The sequence below is a fragment of the Phyllobates terribilis genome, unplaced genomic scaffold (assembly GCF_046119375.1).
Source record: "Phyllobates terribilis strain yellow unplaced genomic scaffold, ASM4611937v1 Scaffold_11__3_contigs__length_659146591, whole genome shotgun sequence".
Taxonomy (NCBI): Eukaryota; Metazoa; Chordata; class Amphibia; order Anura; family Dendrobatidae; genus Phyllobates; species Phyllobates terribilis.
This window is the reverse complement of record NW_027362771.1, coordinates 538,939,852-538,955,491: the sequence shown is the minus strand read 5'-3', so window position 1 is coordinate 538,955,491 and position 15,640 is coordinate 538,939,852. Positions and strand designations below refer to the sequence as shown.

Sequence of the window (15,640 nt, the reverse complement as noted above, 5' to 3'; positions counted from 1 at the left end):
CAGCTAATTATTCTCTTTTCCATTAGGTCTAGGACATCACGTGATTAAAAATTGACTAGCTGAATCCTTCTTAGTTCTATGTATAAACAGGAGGTAAATTTTCCCTGTATGACTCATAAGTGACTGCAAAAGTCCCTGGCAGGGGGAAGAGGAAGCAGCTGGGTCAGGAGTTGAAGAGGGGAATGATAAATGCAGGGACAAGAGACTTCCTGTTTCTACATAGAGCAGAGAAAAGAGAAGAATTAGTTGGGTAGAAAGGCAAAATGAGCAAGTATAAGTACACAGTGCTATATAATATGATGACTGCAATATATTAAGAGAGAGTGCTTCTTCAAGCTTCCAGCTTACTGCTGGAAGCTGCCAGCTATAGCTTTATGCTTCCCTGGTTTAGGTCTGTGGTTTCTACTCCTGTGTTGCATTTGTTCTTTCCTGTTTTGACCTAGGCTTGTTTATTGATGCTTCTCCTGCCTGACCATTTTGTACCTTTGATGCCATCTTAGTTTTGACCTTGCTGCCTGACTATCCTTCTTGCCAGCTTGTGCCATCGAACAACAGCTGACTCTGTGGCCCTTCCCCAGGTGCCCCTGTGTAAGTCCAGATCCCTGTATAGGGGATAAAGGGTGAAGGCCAGAGCAACTACAGGACTCTGGGAAACGGAGTAGCTTGCCCCAAGCCTGTTTGTTGTAGCCATTCTAGAGCTGCCAGGCGACCACTTACAAAGCCACCTTACAATACAAATCTGTGTTAATTTTTTTTTAGAAAACTTGCAATTTCCACACTGGCTATTGGAGCATTTCTAGACTCACACTTCTTGTCCTTTCAGGAAGAGCTTTCAGCAGTCTCATTATCAGCAGAGGCAGGATTACAATGACAGATAACACCTGTATATACAGCTGATAAAACAGGATCCACCTTTCACAATAGTTGATGTCACAGCTGCCCCTGCTCCTCTTCCCTTCATAATGACCTTTGCACATGCTCATTAGATGCATCAATGCAGAAGATAGGGTCAGAGTTAGTCTATTGCTGCTAATGTACTTGTGTATTTCCTAAAAGAACAGGAAGTTGGAATCTAAAATATCCCCAGTGGCCAGCGTGAAAATTGCAAGATTTCAAATCTTTATTTTTAATACTAATTGTGATATACAACTAAAAAAAAATCCCTTGGTGTGCACCTACCCTAAAAGCAATACTTCCGAAAGTTTTTTTGTGCAGGACGCCAGATCATCATATACATTCAAGCAATGGATATGGTGCATGGAGTGAGAGTGAAATTGTAACAGGGGAAGATGTGATGTGGAAAAAGGGGGTGTCTTACAATCAGGACTCTAAGGTTTACTTGGTCTCCACCTCTACATAGGGAAAATTGTAAAAAAAAACAAACAAACATTGTTTTCCTAAATCATACTTTCCAAGTTATATTTTCTGCTAGGCCTCATTCATATGTCTGATTTTTTTTTCTACATACGAGAAAATGAACCGATTATTCTGATCAGACTGTGCTCATCGTGTGGTCCGAGTGTCATTTTCCCGTATGTGGAGAAATAATGAAAAAAGTTTCTCCACCTTCTCCATTCTGACAGTCCCTGAAAATCGGACCATACTCAGATGGCATCCGATTTTTTTCACTGACCTATTGACTTGCATTGCCGATTTTGATTCTACCCTCAGATCAAAATCGGACATGTCTCCTTGATTTTCCACAGACGTCTTGGCCTACAAAAAAATCACGGACACGTGAAGGTCCCATAGACTATCACTGGTACGAGTGCTATCCATGAAAAACATTGATAGCACTTGTTCGTGAAAATCGGATGTGTGAGTGAGCCCTTAGATGACCTGCTTTTTCATGTATAAAGTGCAGCTATCGAACCTCCCAAGTTTGCGCTCACTGGGTTGTCATCCCACCTTCCCATCATCTTGAACCACAAATGCCGTGATACATTTTGATTTTGATTTCGGGATCCAAGGGGTAACATTTCTTCTTGCGGAGATTGACATGTCATGCCTGACGTGCCGAGGTGAGGAGACTTTTAAGCCACAATGCTCCTCTGGGAAATATGCAAATTGTCTCTTCATAGAGGAAGAGGACTAGAACTCTAGTGCCACCTATAGGAAGTAGCAATCCTAAAAGTCAATATCGACCCTTTACCGAGCCTTGTCACATGACTTAGGATTAAAAGCCAAAACCAAAATTTCAATTTGCAGACACTGTGTTTCGGAGTGACAAGGCTCGGTAAAGGGTCGATATTGACTTTTAGGATTGCTACTTCCTATCGGTGGCACTAGAGTTCTAGTTCTCTTCCTCTCTGAAGAGACAATTTACATATTTTTATTTCCAAATCAGTGGATTTCTCATTGCAACCTCCAGAAAGCTGGCTGACAACTTCCATTGGGGCTGTTATATCGGCCATATTGGTTGTCACCCATGTTTACCAGAAACATATAAATTTATTGCAACTTGATAGACGTTGACAACTCCCGAGCCGTTATTTACGTAGGATAATGCTCTTTATTACATCCGCCCCGGTGCTGTGAAGGTCTTCAGATTTCTTACCATAAAGGAGCAACAGTCAGCAGCGAGACAACATTATGGGGCTGCAGATCGGATCGCGTTACCGGCTTATTGTAGGAATTCCAGGCAATTTTCAAGTAACTGCACACACAAGCTATTTGCAAGGAATTATCCGCCTATGTAAATTATACATCAGCCGTGGTATTGTTCACACTGAAGAGGGCCCTTCAAGGTGACAAATGGCAGACTGCTATTATAACATGGAAGCACGCTTGTTAGAAAGGCCATTTCGGTAGATAACACACAATTTTCTTATATCCGATGACTTCTGACGCTAGAAGCATTTGCAAAAGGAAAATATACATAATAAAAAGGAAAATGGATAAGACATCAGGACTTCATGTGTGAACTAGACCAAAGGCTACGTCTGCCCATTACGAATGCATTATCACCACCAGTATATAAAAGGGTTGCATCTACCGACACATAGGAGGCACGTATGGAAAACGATAACACCCACCTCTGTGACATGATCTTGAAGGCATCTGGCAGATAACACTGCACATTCTCCATCTGGAAGGGGTCAGCGTCGCAGATCTTATCATCCGTACGCCCATAGTTTGCGTTTTCTACCATGATGACATCACTGCCCGGGCACCGTAGCTCAATGGGATATCCTTCGCATGCCAGCTCGCGACGCATCAGTCCAAATGGAAGGGCCGCTCGACTCAAGCCTGGTGGAAAAATCAAAATGCGTTAGTGACCCGATGCAAACAAACTAAAGCAGTGATGGGGTGGATTATTAGAGGCTTCACTCTTGAAGATATAGTAGAGTGGGGCGAATGAGGTGTGTATAGGGTTTAGTGAGTTCTATAAAGTTGTTGTGCCCATGGCAGCATCAATTTCTTTAACCGGAGAGGTCTACTTTCAACTTTAGTTTTTAGAATATACATAGAGTACCTTAAGTGAAAAATAAAAAACATATAATGTGATTTTAGATTCTTTAAAGCTCAACTATGTATGATGCAGATTTCTCCTTCCTAATTTTACTAACATGAAGAAGTTGTCATTATTGGCCATGCTACAAATACAGGAGGAGCTGTCATCTGTCACTGTTTCTGTAAGCTTCCTACTTCAAAAAAAATCATCGGAAATTGATTATATAGTCTGTATTATTTAACGTTACCTATCACCGATTATACACTAATTAAAAAATAATTGTATTTGTATGCTTTAAAATATAAAAAACACACAAAATATACAAAAAGATAAATATGAAAAAAACAGGTGTTTATAGTTAGAGAAAGAGGGGGGGACACCCTAGTATGCCACCTGTATCTGTTCCTACCTGTCGACGCGTTTCTCCCAAGCAATCTGCTCATCAGGAGAACATACTGTGTAAGTTCATATAGAAAAAGGTACTTTACTGAGGGGGTCATCACTGTTCCCATGAGATAAGTACCACAAATTATGAAACCTTTTTCTACATGAATTTTTTCGAATTAACTCACACAGTATGTGCTCCTGATGTGCCGATTGCTTGGGAGAAACTCGTCGACTGGTAGGAACAAATATAGGTGGCATACTAACGTATCCCCCCCACCCTTTTCCCTGCCTATATCTTCTAACATTCATATTTATCTATTTGTATATTTTGTGTGTTTTTTATACTTTAAAGCATACCAATAAAATTATTTTTTAACTAGTGTATAATCGGTGATAGGTAAAGCTTGCTACTTCACATTACACCTCCCCGTCCTTCACAATCTGTTAGTTGTTGACCCAGTTGTTTCCGTGCTGTAATCACAGGACCTTATTATTAGATAGCAAGTTTCCTCTATAGGCAAAAAGGCAGCTAATTCCATGTTTAAGTAACATGGTTAAAGAGAATCTGTCATTTCAATTTTACTACCAAATTTATCGATATGGACTTATAGGTGAGTTATACATGTTAATAGTAATTTGATGTGGAAGCACTGAAAAAAAAAGTTTTGAAGCTGCATGCAAATTATCCTGAAAGTGCCATGGGGGGGGGGGGGGGAGAGAGGGTTTCGGTGGCATCAACATGCCCTCAATGCACTTCCAGACTAATCTGCATGTAGCTTCAGAGCTTTTTTCTTGGCACTGGCACAGTAATACAGTATTGTTCACCGTAGCAGGGGGGAAGTAAAGGATTGCATTTATTCAAGTCTTTTTGTAGTTTGACTCATATTTAAATGAATAAAGTATACACCTTGCAAAAAAAGTTGAGTTACCAAACAAAATATAGCAGACAATTGTTTAATTCTAGATTGAAAGCTTGATCTCTACCATGAATAACAGGTTACTGAGTAGAGCATTGGAGATGCGCTTTTAAAGTAGTAGTTCCTATGTCAGATTACTGTTCAACAATTGTTATAAGAGGGCCCATTTTACACTTCAGTGTCTCCAGTTACAGTTGGTGGCAGTTTTCACAAGTACTGGAGACACTGACACACGCACTCCCGTTATAATCTATGGGGCTGCGAATATGACTGTGTTTCCACGGACCGTTTGACCCACACGTAGACATGTCCGTTTTTTTCCGGCCTTTCGGATGTCAATACGTCCCGCACACATACACACAGATGACATAAGGTGTGACATTCATGTGCACTGTCCGTGTGCCACGTACTGGAATAGAATATAGAATGGAAATTACAGATGTTTAGGTGTTAGATGCACAAAGATCTAGATAGATAGATATGGTGTGAATAGAAGATAGACAGTCACCGGGTACTGACGACAACTCTCATCAGCGTTGCTGGGTCTCGCTGAGCACAGCGTGAGCCAGCGACGCTGATGAGCGTTGTCGTCTGTACCCGGTGACTGTGGGTCAGATTTGGGGAACACTGGACTATATCGGAGCTGCGTGGGGAACATATTTTCAAATAAATTGGTGAATGAGGGACAGTATATTGTTTTTACTTCTCCCTTTTTATGTTTTTCAGGTATCCATTTCTGGACTACATCGGATTCAGTAGACTACAGCGGACCTGCATGTTTTTTTTTTAATAAATTGGTGAACCAGGTGTCATTGGTTTCATTGGACATTGGTCTCTGGAAGTCTTTATTCGAATAAACTATTTTTTTTGTGTGCGTGTGGTTTTATTTTTGATTATTGGGTTAGTAATGGGGGTGCCTGATAGACACCTCTCCATTACTAACCCCAGGGCTTGATGCCAGCGGTGATTTTTAACAAATCACAGCTGATATCAACCCTAACTACCATTACCTCGATTGCCACCACACCAGGGCAATCGGGAAGTGCGAGGCAAAGCGCCAGAATAAGCAAATCTAGTGGATGCGCCATTCTGGGGAGGCTGAGAGATAGTATTTTTATGCTGGGAAGGGCCCAATAACCATGGACCTTCCCAGCCTGATAATACAGTATCAGCTCACAGCTGTCTACTTTACCTTAGCTGGTTACCAAAAATAGGGGAGACCTCACATTGTTTTTTTGTATTTATTTATTTATTAGCTTAATACATGTTGTTCAGTCCAAATAAATGTTTCTCTTTGTATTTTTGTTTAAAATCTTTGAAAAATAAAAATTAACTAATTACATATCTATCTATCTATCTATCTATCTATCTATCTATCTATCTATCTATCTATCTATCTATCTATCTATCTATCTATCTATCTATCAATCTGTGTACACTGTGCATAGCCAGAAAGCTGACAATCAGTGGTGGGGGCAGGGTTGGACTACCTAGCAGCAGGCCAAATAGTCTTCTACTGATAATCTCCTGCTGATAAAACAATGATTTTATAAAAACGACACTAAGTAGCCCAGTGAGTGAAACATCTCTGGAAATACAACCTGTGCCCCTACATTATGCTGGTTTCAGATTAGCTAACAAAAACTTGGTGACAGATTCCCTTTAATGTAAAACCATATCAAACAGAAACAATTAGGCACCTTTTGGAAGCACCAGACGTGTATATTATATTAGACACCCTAAATTAGCATTCTGATAGGTCAGAAAAATAAAGAAGAACCTTGGATTAATCCGGCACATGATGGTGCAGTTCTGAACTATTATTGTTGGATGGCTGGAATTTTACAGTCATCTTGATGTATTACTGCTCTTTAAGAAGCACTCATTTCTAGTGGTAAATCCCTACAGTAGGATAGAGTTATTAGTGTGCAGGGTCATTAATAATGCAGAGTTTAGCCATTCCCAATGCCGCAGGTAGTATCTAGCCAGCATGAAACCGGCCATAAGGAGTGCTCATGTCACATTATGTATTGATCAGCTATCGATCCATCTTATATCTATTAAATATCTATCCTATATCCATCCATCTATTGCCCATCTAGTCAATATATATATATATATATATATATATATATATATATATATATATTTATATATATACAGAGTTGTGCTCTAAAGTTTACATACCCCTGCAGAATTTTTCCTTTCTTGGCCTTGTTTCAGAGAATATGAATGATAACAAAAAAATTTCTCTCCACTGATGGTTATTGGTTGGGTGAAGCCATTTATTGTCAAACTACTGTGTTTTCTTTTTGATATCTTAATGACAACTAAAAACATCCAAATGACGATGATCAAAAGTTCACATACCCCAGTTCTTAATACCATGTATAGCCCCCCTCTAACATCAATGACAGCTTGAAGTCTTTTGTGGTAGTTGTGGATGAGGTTCTTTAATTTCTCACATGGTAAAGCTGCCCATTCTTCTTGGCAAAAAGCCTCCAGTTCCTGTAAATTCCTGGGCTGTCTAGCATGAACTGCATGCTTGAGATCTCCCCAGAGTGGCTCAATGATATTGAGGTTAGGAGACTGAGATGGCCACTCCAGAACCTTCACTTTGTTCTGCTGTAGCCAATGAGTGATCGACTTGGCCTTGTGTTTTGGATCATTGTCATGTTGGAACGTCCAGGTACGTCCCACGTGCAGCTTCCGGGCTGATGAGATCAAATTTGCCTCCAGTATTTGTGTAACGGGTCTGGGAGGCGGAACCTCTGAGCTACTATACAAGGGGGCAGTCCTTGTAAGGGAGCGGGTGGCAACCAGGGAAGACGGGCAGGAGGTCACAGCAGGTGACCGGGACAGTCTCTGAGTGAACGGGCTGGAGATCACGGCAAGTGACCGGGGCAGTCTCTGGATGAACGGGCTGATGGTCACGGCAAGTGACCGGGGCAGTCTCTGAATGAACGGGCAGATGGTCACGGCAAGTGACCGGGGCAGTCTCTGGATGAACGGGCAGGTGGTCACGGCAAGTGACCGGGGCAGTCTCTAGGTAAAGGATTGGTATGACCTGTGGCGGCTGATGATAGACGTGAGCTCCCAGGTGAGCAAGCGAGAGTCTCTGGATGAACGGGTGGTCACAGCATGTGACGGCGGAGCCTCCAGGAAGACCAACAGACAGGCGGCAGATGAGCGCTCCCAGGTGAGCGGGCAGAAGTCTCTGGACAGGCGGGTGGTCACAGCACGTGACGGCAGAGCCTTCAGGTAGGCTAGCAGACAGGCAGCAGATGAGCGCTCCCAGGTGAGCGAGCAGGAGTCACTGGACAGGCAGGTGGTCACAGCACGTGACGGCGGAGCCTCCAGGTAGACTAGCAGGCAGGTAGCAGGTGTATGCTCCCAGGTGAGCGGGCAAGCTGGTCCATAGACAGACTGACAGGAGTTGGAAGGCAGACCGTCGGACCTCAGGCAAGCAGGCAGGTGGCTGATGTGCGCTCCCAGGTGAGCGGGCAGGCTGGTCCTTAGACAGACTGACAGGAGTAGTAAGGCAGACCGTCGGACCTCAGACTAGCAGGCAGGTAGCAGATAATCAGGCAGGAATCTGGCAGGTAACTGGCAGGTAACTGGCAACGGGACCTGAGGGCTGAAGCAGAGTAGTGAACAGTGCAACAACATTGCTCGGGCACCTCCATTTTGGAGGAGGTGCCTTATATATGGTAAAGTCCTCCGGCCATTGGCCGGGGACTCCTTAGGACGGCGCGCGCGGCCCCTTTAAGAGGGAGGGAGGGCGCGCGCGCGCGCCCTAAGCACAGTGGCCGGGAAGGAGCGCGCGCTGCCAGCAGAGCGGGAGAGGGACACCGGGCACGGAGCAGAGCGGTGAGGGGAACAGCGTCCCTGCCTAGCAGAGGGCAGGGACGCCGGCACTACAGTACCCCCCCTTTAGGCCCCCCCTTTTTTAGGCCAGATAGAAATTTAGCTAGGATGAGAGGGGCATGGATGTTCTCCCGGGGCTCCCACGTTCTCTCCTCAGGACCAAACCCCTTCCAATCTACCAGAAAAAAGGTCTTTCCTCTTACCCTTTTGGTGGCAAGAATGTTCTCTACCTCAAACTCGTCCTCAGCAGAAACCGGAGCAGGAGGCGTACCTGTAGACTTGGAAAAAGAGTTAAGCACCACGGGTTTGAGGAGAGATACATGGAAGGAGTTAGGGATCCGTAAGTTGGCCGGGAGTTTCAATTTATAGGCCACCGGGTTGATCTGACTGATGACCTCCAGAGGACCGATGAACCGAGGCCCTAACTTGTAAGAAGGTATCTTGAGTCGAACATATTTAGACGAGAGCCAGACTTTATCTCCTGGACGAAATTGTGGAGGATCCAGGCGTTTTTTGTCAGCGTGTCTTTTCATACGCTCGGATGACAGAAGGAGTGCGGACCGGGTACTCTCCCATATGGAGGAAAATTTGCTAACGAGAGATTCCGCAGCCGGGTTGTCCACAGAGGTGGAGACAGGAAAAGGAATCCGAGGATGCTGACCAAAGACTACAAAAAACGGGGATTTGGAGGAGGATTCGCTCTCGTGATTATTATAAGAGAACTCGGCCCATGGTAGGAGATCCACCCAGTCAGAATGGTGGGCATTAACGAAGTGCCGGAGGTAACTGGTCAGGTTCTGATTGATCCGCTCCACTTGACCATTGGACTGTGGGTGGTAAGCGGAAGAGAAGTCCAGGGTGACGTCTAGTAGTTTACAAGTGGCTCTCCAGAAACGTGAGGTGAACTGTACCCCACGATCCGACACGATGTGGAGGGGCAGGCCATGAAGACGGAAGATGTGGCGGATAAAGTCTTTAGCCAGCTCGGGTGCAGACGGAAGGCCTGGCAGGGGAATAAAGTGAGCCATCTTGGAAAAGCGGTCAGCGACCACCCAAATGACCGTACAACCGGCAGAGACGGGGAGATCGGTTATAAAGTCCATTGCTATATGCTGCCAGGGGGCAGCAGGTACAGGAAGCGGAAGGAGGCGTCCGGCTGGCAGATGTCTCAGGACTTTGTTGCGGGCGCAGGACACACAGGCAGAAACAAAGTCTATTATGTCCTTGTGCAGGGTAGGCCACCAATAGTGCCGGGCAATAAGCTGGAGGGTCTTTTTCTGACCGGCGTGGCCAGCTAGTTTAGACGAATGGCCCCAGTGTAGGATCTTCTCCCGATCAGGTACTGAAACAAACGTCTTACCGGGAGGGAGGCGATTTAGACTCACGGGAGCCACCTGCATTACTCTGGCGGGATCGATGATATGTTTAGGTTCTTCCTCAAGATCGGACACCAGAAAGGATCGGGACAAGGCGTCTGCTTTGACGTTTTTGTCAGCCGGGCGAAAATGAAGAACAAAATCAAAGCGAGCAAAAAACAAGGACCACCGGGCTTGGCGCGGGTTAAGTCTCTGGGCATGCTGGAGGTAAGCCAAGTTCTTGTGGTCAGTGTAAATTATTACCGGATGAAGAGCCCCCTCGAGTAGGTAACGCCACTCCTCCAACGCCAGCTTGATGGCCAATAACTCTCGGTCTCCTATGGAATAGTTGCGCTCAGAAGAGGAGAAGAGTTTGGAGAAGAAGCCACAAGTTACCATTCTCCCGGAAGATGATTTTTGAGTAAGTACCGCTCCGGCTCCAGAGGAGGAGGCGTCAACTTCCAGGAAGAACTGCTTGTTGCCGTCCGGGCGATGCAGCACCGGGGCGGAAGAGAAGGCCTGTTTTAGGGAAAGAAAGGCCTCCTCTGCTTCGGGCGGCCACTCTTTGGGATTAGTACCCTTACGGGTGAGCGCGGAAATTGGGGCAGTCCGGGAAGAGAAGTGCGGGATGAAGAGGCGGTAATAGTTGGCGAAGCCCAGGAACCGTTGAATAGCCTTCAACCCCTCTGGTCGGGGCCATTTCTCGATGGCAGACAGTTTCTCAGGATCCATTTGTAGGCCGGTCTGAGAGATAATGTAGCCCAGAAACGGAAGCGAGGTCTGCTCAAAGAGGCACTTCTCATATTTAGCGTAGAGATGGTTCTGCCTGAGCCTGAGCAGGACCTGACGAACATCCCTCCGGTGAGTCTGGAGATCCGGAGAGAAGACCAAGATGTCGTCCAGGTACACCACTACGCAGGAGTAGAGAAGGTCCCGGAAGATGTCATTGACCAACTCTTGAAAGACGGCAGGAGCGTTACAGAGGCCAAAGGGCATTACCAGATATTCATAGTGGCCGTCCCGGGTGTTGAATGCCGTCTTCCATTCATCCCCCTGACGGATACGAACCAGGTTGTACGCCCCACGGAGGTCCAGTTTGGTGAAGATTCTAGCCCCCCTCAGACGATCAAATAACTCCGGAATGAGCGGAAGGGGGTACTTATTCTTCACCGTGATCTGGTTAAGGCCTCTATAGTCTATACAGGGACGGAGAGAGCCGTCCTTCTTTTTGACGAAAAAGAAGCCTGCTCCCGCCGGGGAGGTAGATTTCCGGATGAATCCCCTGGCCAGATTCTCCTCAATATATTCGGACATCGACCGGGTCTCAGCAGCGGATAATGGATAAATACGCCCACGGGGAGGAGAAGTACCAGGTAACAGGTCGATAGGGCAGTCGTATGGTCTATGAGGGGGTAGTGTCTCTGCCTCCTTTTTATTAAAGACATCAGCATAAGACCAATAAGGAATCGGAAGTCCAGGTAGATTAGCTGGGGTAGGAGAAGGACGGACGGGATGAACGGGAACCAGACAGGTCTTATGGCAGCCCTGTCCCCAGCGAAGGACTTCTCTGGTCTGCCAGTCAAGAACGGGTGCATGTTTCTGGAGCCAAGGTAGGCCTAGCAAGAGGGCGTGAGAGAGTCCAGGCAGAACATGGAAGGAGATACTTTCAGAATGCAGCATTCCCACCTGCAGAGTAATGGATTCGGTGATGAGTTGGATGGGGCGTGGTAAGAGCCCCCCATCCACGGCAGCAACAGACAAGGGTACAGCCAGAGGTTTGGTGGGGATGCGGTATTTCTCTACCAGGGACTGTGAAATAAGATTCCCGGCTGCTCCAGAGTCCAGTTGGGCTAGTTCGAAATAACGGTTCTCCCCGTAGACGATTGAAACTGACAACAGCAGGGATGGAGAGGATTTATTCTTGTCTAGGTGGACCTCTCTGAGCGAACCTAGACACAGGCGTTTCCCGACCTCTCCGGGCAGGCACGGATCCGGTGCTCCTTACTGCCACAGTAGAAGCAGGTCCCCTCGGCACGGCGTAAGTCCTGACAGGTCTTGACCATCTTGGTCTGGTCGACCTGCATAGGCTCAGGAGGGTGTACCTGGTTAGAGACAGAAGGAGTGACGGGTTTCTGAAAAGTAGGAGCTAGACGTGGTAACCTCCTCTCACGGGTGACCTCTCTGGCACGCTCCTGGAACCGTAGGTCAATCCGGGTGGCAAGAGTTATTAAGTCATCGAGAGTGGTAGGAATGTCCCGACCGGCAAGTTCATCTTTAATACGGCCGGACAGACCCTCCCAGAAGACGGAAACCAGAGCGTCGTTATCCCAGGCCAGCTCCGAGGCAAGGGTACGGAACCGTATGGCATATTGGCCCACGGTGAGACTTTCCTGACGGAGGCGTAGCAACGATGATGCGGATGAGGTCTTCCGTCCGGGTTCGTCGAAGACTTTCCGGAAAGCCGTGAGAAAAGCAGGCAAGTTGGACACCAGGGGGTCTCCTCTCTCCCATAGAGGATTTAGCCAGGCCAGGGCCTCCCCGGTGAGATGGGACATGATGAATGCAATTTTGGCTCGGTCGGAGTTAAACTGGTGGGACAATAGTTCAAAGTGCAGGGTGCACTGATTTATGAAGCCCCGAGCCTGGGCTGAGTCGCCTCCGAAGCGAGGAGGTACAGAAAGCCGAGGTCCGGGGTAGGATATCATGGTGTTAGTGGACAGCGGAGCTGCCGGATTGCGAGACATGGCACTGGCGGAGGTTGTTGGTGGAGCAGTCAGAGTGTCCAGGCGAGTATTGACATTCCGCAGGTGACCCAGGATGGACTCCTGTTGGGACCTTTGACGGGACAGTTCATGACACAGGTCCGAGAGCGAGGGAGCTTGGGTGCCACCGGGTTCCATGGCCCGAGCAAACTGTAACGGGTCTGGGAGGCGGAACCTCTGAGCTACTATACAAGGGGGCAGTCCTTGTAAGGGAGCGGGTGGCAACCAGGGAAGACGGGCAGGAGGTCACAGCAGGTGACCGGGACAGTCTCTGAGTGAACAGGCTGGAGATCACGGCAAGTGACCGGGTCAGTCTCTGGATGAACGGGCTGATGGTCACGGCAAGTGACCGGGGCAGTCTCTGAATGAACGGGCAGATGGTCACGGCAAGTGACCGGGGCAGTCTCTGGATGAACGGGCAGGTGGTCACGGCAAGTGACCGGGGCAGTCTCTAGGTAAAGGATTGGTACGACCTGTGGCGGCTGATGATAGACGTGAGCTCCCAGGTGAGCAAGCGAGAGTCTCTGGATGAACGGGTGGTCACAGCATGTGACGGCGGAGCCTCCAGGAAGACCAACAGACAGGCGGCAGATGAGCGCTCCCAGGTGAGCGGGCAGAAGTCTCTGGACAGGCGGGTGGTCACAGCACGTGACGGCAGAGCCTCCAGGTAGGCTAGCAGACAGGCAGCAGATGAGCGCTCCCAGGTGAGCGAGCAGGAGTCACTGGACAGGCAGGTGGTCACAGCACGTGACGGCGGAGCCTCCAGGTAGACTAGCAGGCAGGTAGCAGGTGTATGCTCCCAGGTGAGCGGGCAAGCTGGTCCATAGACAGACTGACAGGAGTTGGAAGGCAGACCGTCGGACCTCAGGCAAGCAGGCAGGTGGCTGATGTGCGCTCCCAGGTGAGCGGGCAGGCTGGTCCTTAGACAGACTGACAGGAGTAGTAAGGCAGACCGTCGGACCTCAGACTAGCAGGCAGGTAGCAGATAATCAGGCAGGAATCTGGCAGGTAACTGGCAGGTAACTGGCAGGTAACTGGCAACGGGACCTGAGGGCTGAAGCAGAGTAGTGAACAGTGCAACAACATTGCTCGGGCACCTCCATTTTGGAGGAGGTGCCTTATATATGGTAAAGTCCTCCGGCCATTGGCCGGGTACTCCTTAGGACGGCGCGCGCGGCCCCTTTAAGAGGGAGGGAGGGCGCGCGCGCGCGCCCTAAGCACAGTGGCCGGGAAGGAGCGCGCGCTGCCAGCAGAGCGGGAGAGGGACGCCGGGCACGGAGCAGAGCGGTGAGGGGAACAGCGTCCCTGCCTAGCAGAGGGCAGGGACGCCGGCACTACAATTTGCTGATAATGTGCTTCATTCATCTTTCCTTCAACGTTTACCAAGTTTCCTGTGCCTTTGTAGCTCACAAATCCCCAAAACATCAGCGATCCACCTCCGTGCTTTACTGTAGGAATGGTGTTCCTTTCATCATAGGCCTTGTTTACCTCTCTCCACATGTAACGTTCATGGTTGTAGCCAAAAAGTTAAATTTTGGTCTCATCACTCCAAATTACCTTGTTCCAGAAGCTTTGAGGCTTGTCTCTGTGCTGTTTGGCGTATTGTAGGCGAGATACTTTGTGCCATTTGCGCAGTAATGGCTTTCTTCTGGCGACTCGACGATGCAGCCCATTTTTCTTCAAGTACCTCCTTATTGTGCATCTTGAAACAGCCATACCAATAGTTTTCAGAGAGTCCTGAATTTCAGCTGATGTTATTTGTGGGTTTTTCTTTGCATCCCAAACAATTTACCTGGCAGTTGTAGCCGAAATTTTTGTTGGTCTACCTGAATGTGGTTTGATTTTTACAGAGCCCCTGATTTTCCACTTGATAATCACAGTTTGAACGCTGCTGACTGGCATTATCTATTACTTGGATATTTTTTTGTATCCCTTTCCTGTGTTATACAGTTCAACTACCTTTTCCCGTAGATCAGGTGACAATTCTTTTGCTTTCCCCATGATCCACAATCCAGAAACGTCAGTGGCTGGATGAAAGATGCAAGAGTCTGTCTGGATCCCAGAAACTCACTCAGCTTTTATGCACACACACTGAATACAAGCAAACATGTCACAGGTGAGGATGTTACCTTTAGTAGCCATTCAAACCCATTTGTGTCAAATTCTGTGCATGTTATCAGGCCAAAATCAACAGGGTATGTGAACTTTTGATCAGGGTCATTTGGATGTTTTTTGTTGTCATTAATATTTAAAAAGAGAAAACACAGTACTTTGACAATAAATGGCTTCACCCAACCAATAACCATGAGTGGAGAAAAAGTTTTTTTGTTATCATTCACATTCTCTGAAACAAGGCCAAGAGAGGAAAAATTCTGCCGGGGTATGTAAACTTTTGAGCACAGCTGTATATATATTATATTATATTATATATATATATATATATATATATATATATATATATATATATGTATGTATGTGTATATATATATACAGTACAGACCAAAAGTTTGGACACACCTTCTCATTTAAAGATTTTTCTGTATTTTCATGACTTTGAAAATTGTATATTCACACTGAAGGCATCAAAACTATGAATTAACACATGTGGAATTATAAACCTAACAAAAAAGTGTGAAACAACTGAAAATATGTCTTATATTCTAGGTTCTTCAAAGTAGCCACCTTTTGCTTTGATGACTGCTTTGCACACTCTTGGCATTCCAGAGGTAGTCACTGGAAATATTTTTCACTTCACAGGTGTGCCCTGTCAGGTTTAATAAGTGGGATTTCTTGCCTTATAAATAGGGTTGGGACCATCAGTTGTGTTGTGCAGAAGTCAGGTGGATACACAGCTGATAGCCCTACTGAATAGACTGTTAGAATTTGTATTATGGCAAG

The 15,640-nt window shown here is 46.9% G+C and overlaps 1 protein-coding gene across 2 annotated transcripts in view; it reads right to left on the bottom strand.

The window, feature by feature from the left end:
• The window catches only part of ADGRL1 (adhesion G protein-coupled receptor L1), a 492,076-nt gene that overhangs the window by 133,011 nt on the left and 343,425 nt on the right, over positions 1-15,640 (bottom strand). For both annotated transcript variants that reach the window (XM_073653856.1, XM_073653857.1), the window contains exon 3: positions 3,036-3,249. In XM_073653856.1, coding sequence (XP_073509957.1) covers positions 3,036-3,249 — 214 coding nt within the window. The remainder of the gene's footprint in view (positions 1-3,035; positions 3,250-15,640) is intronic.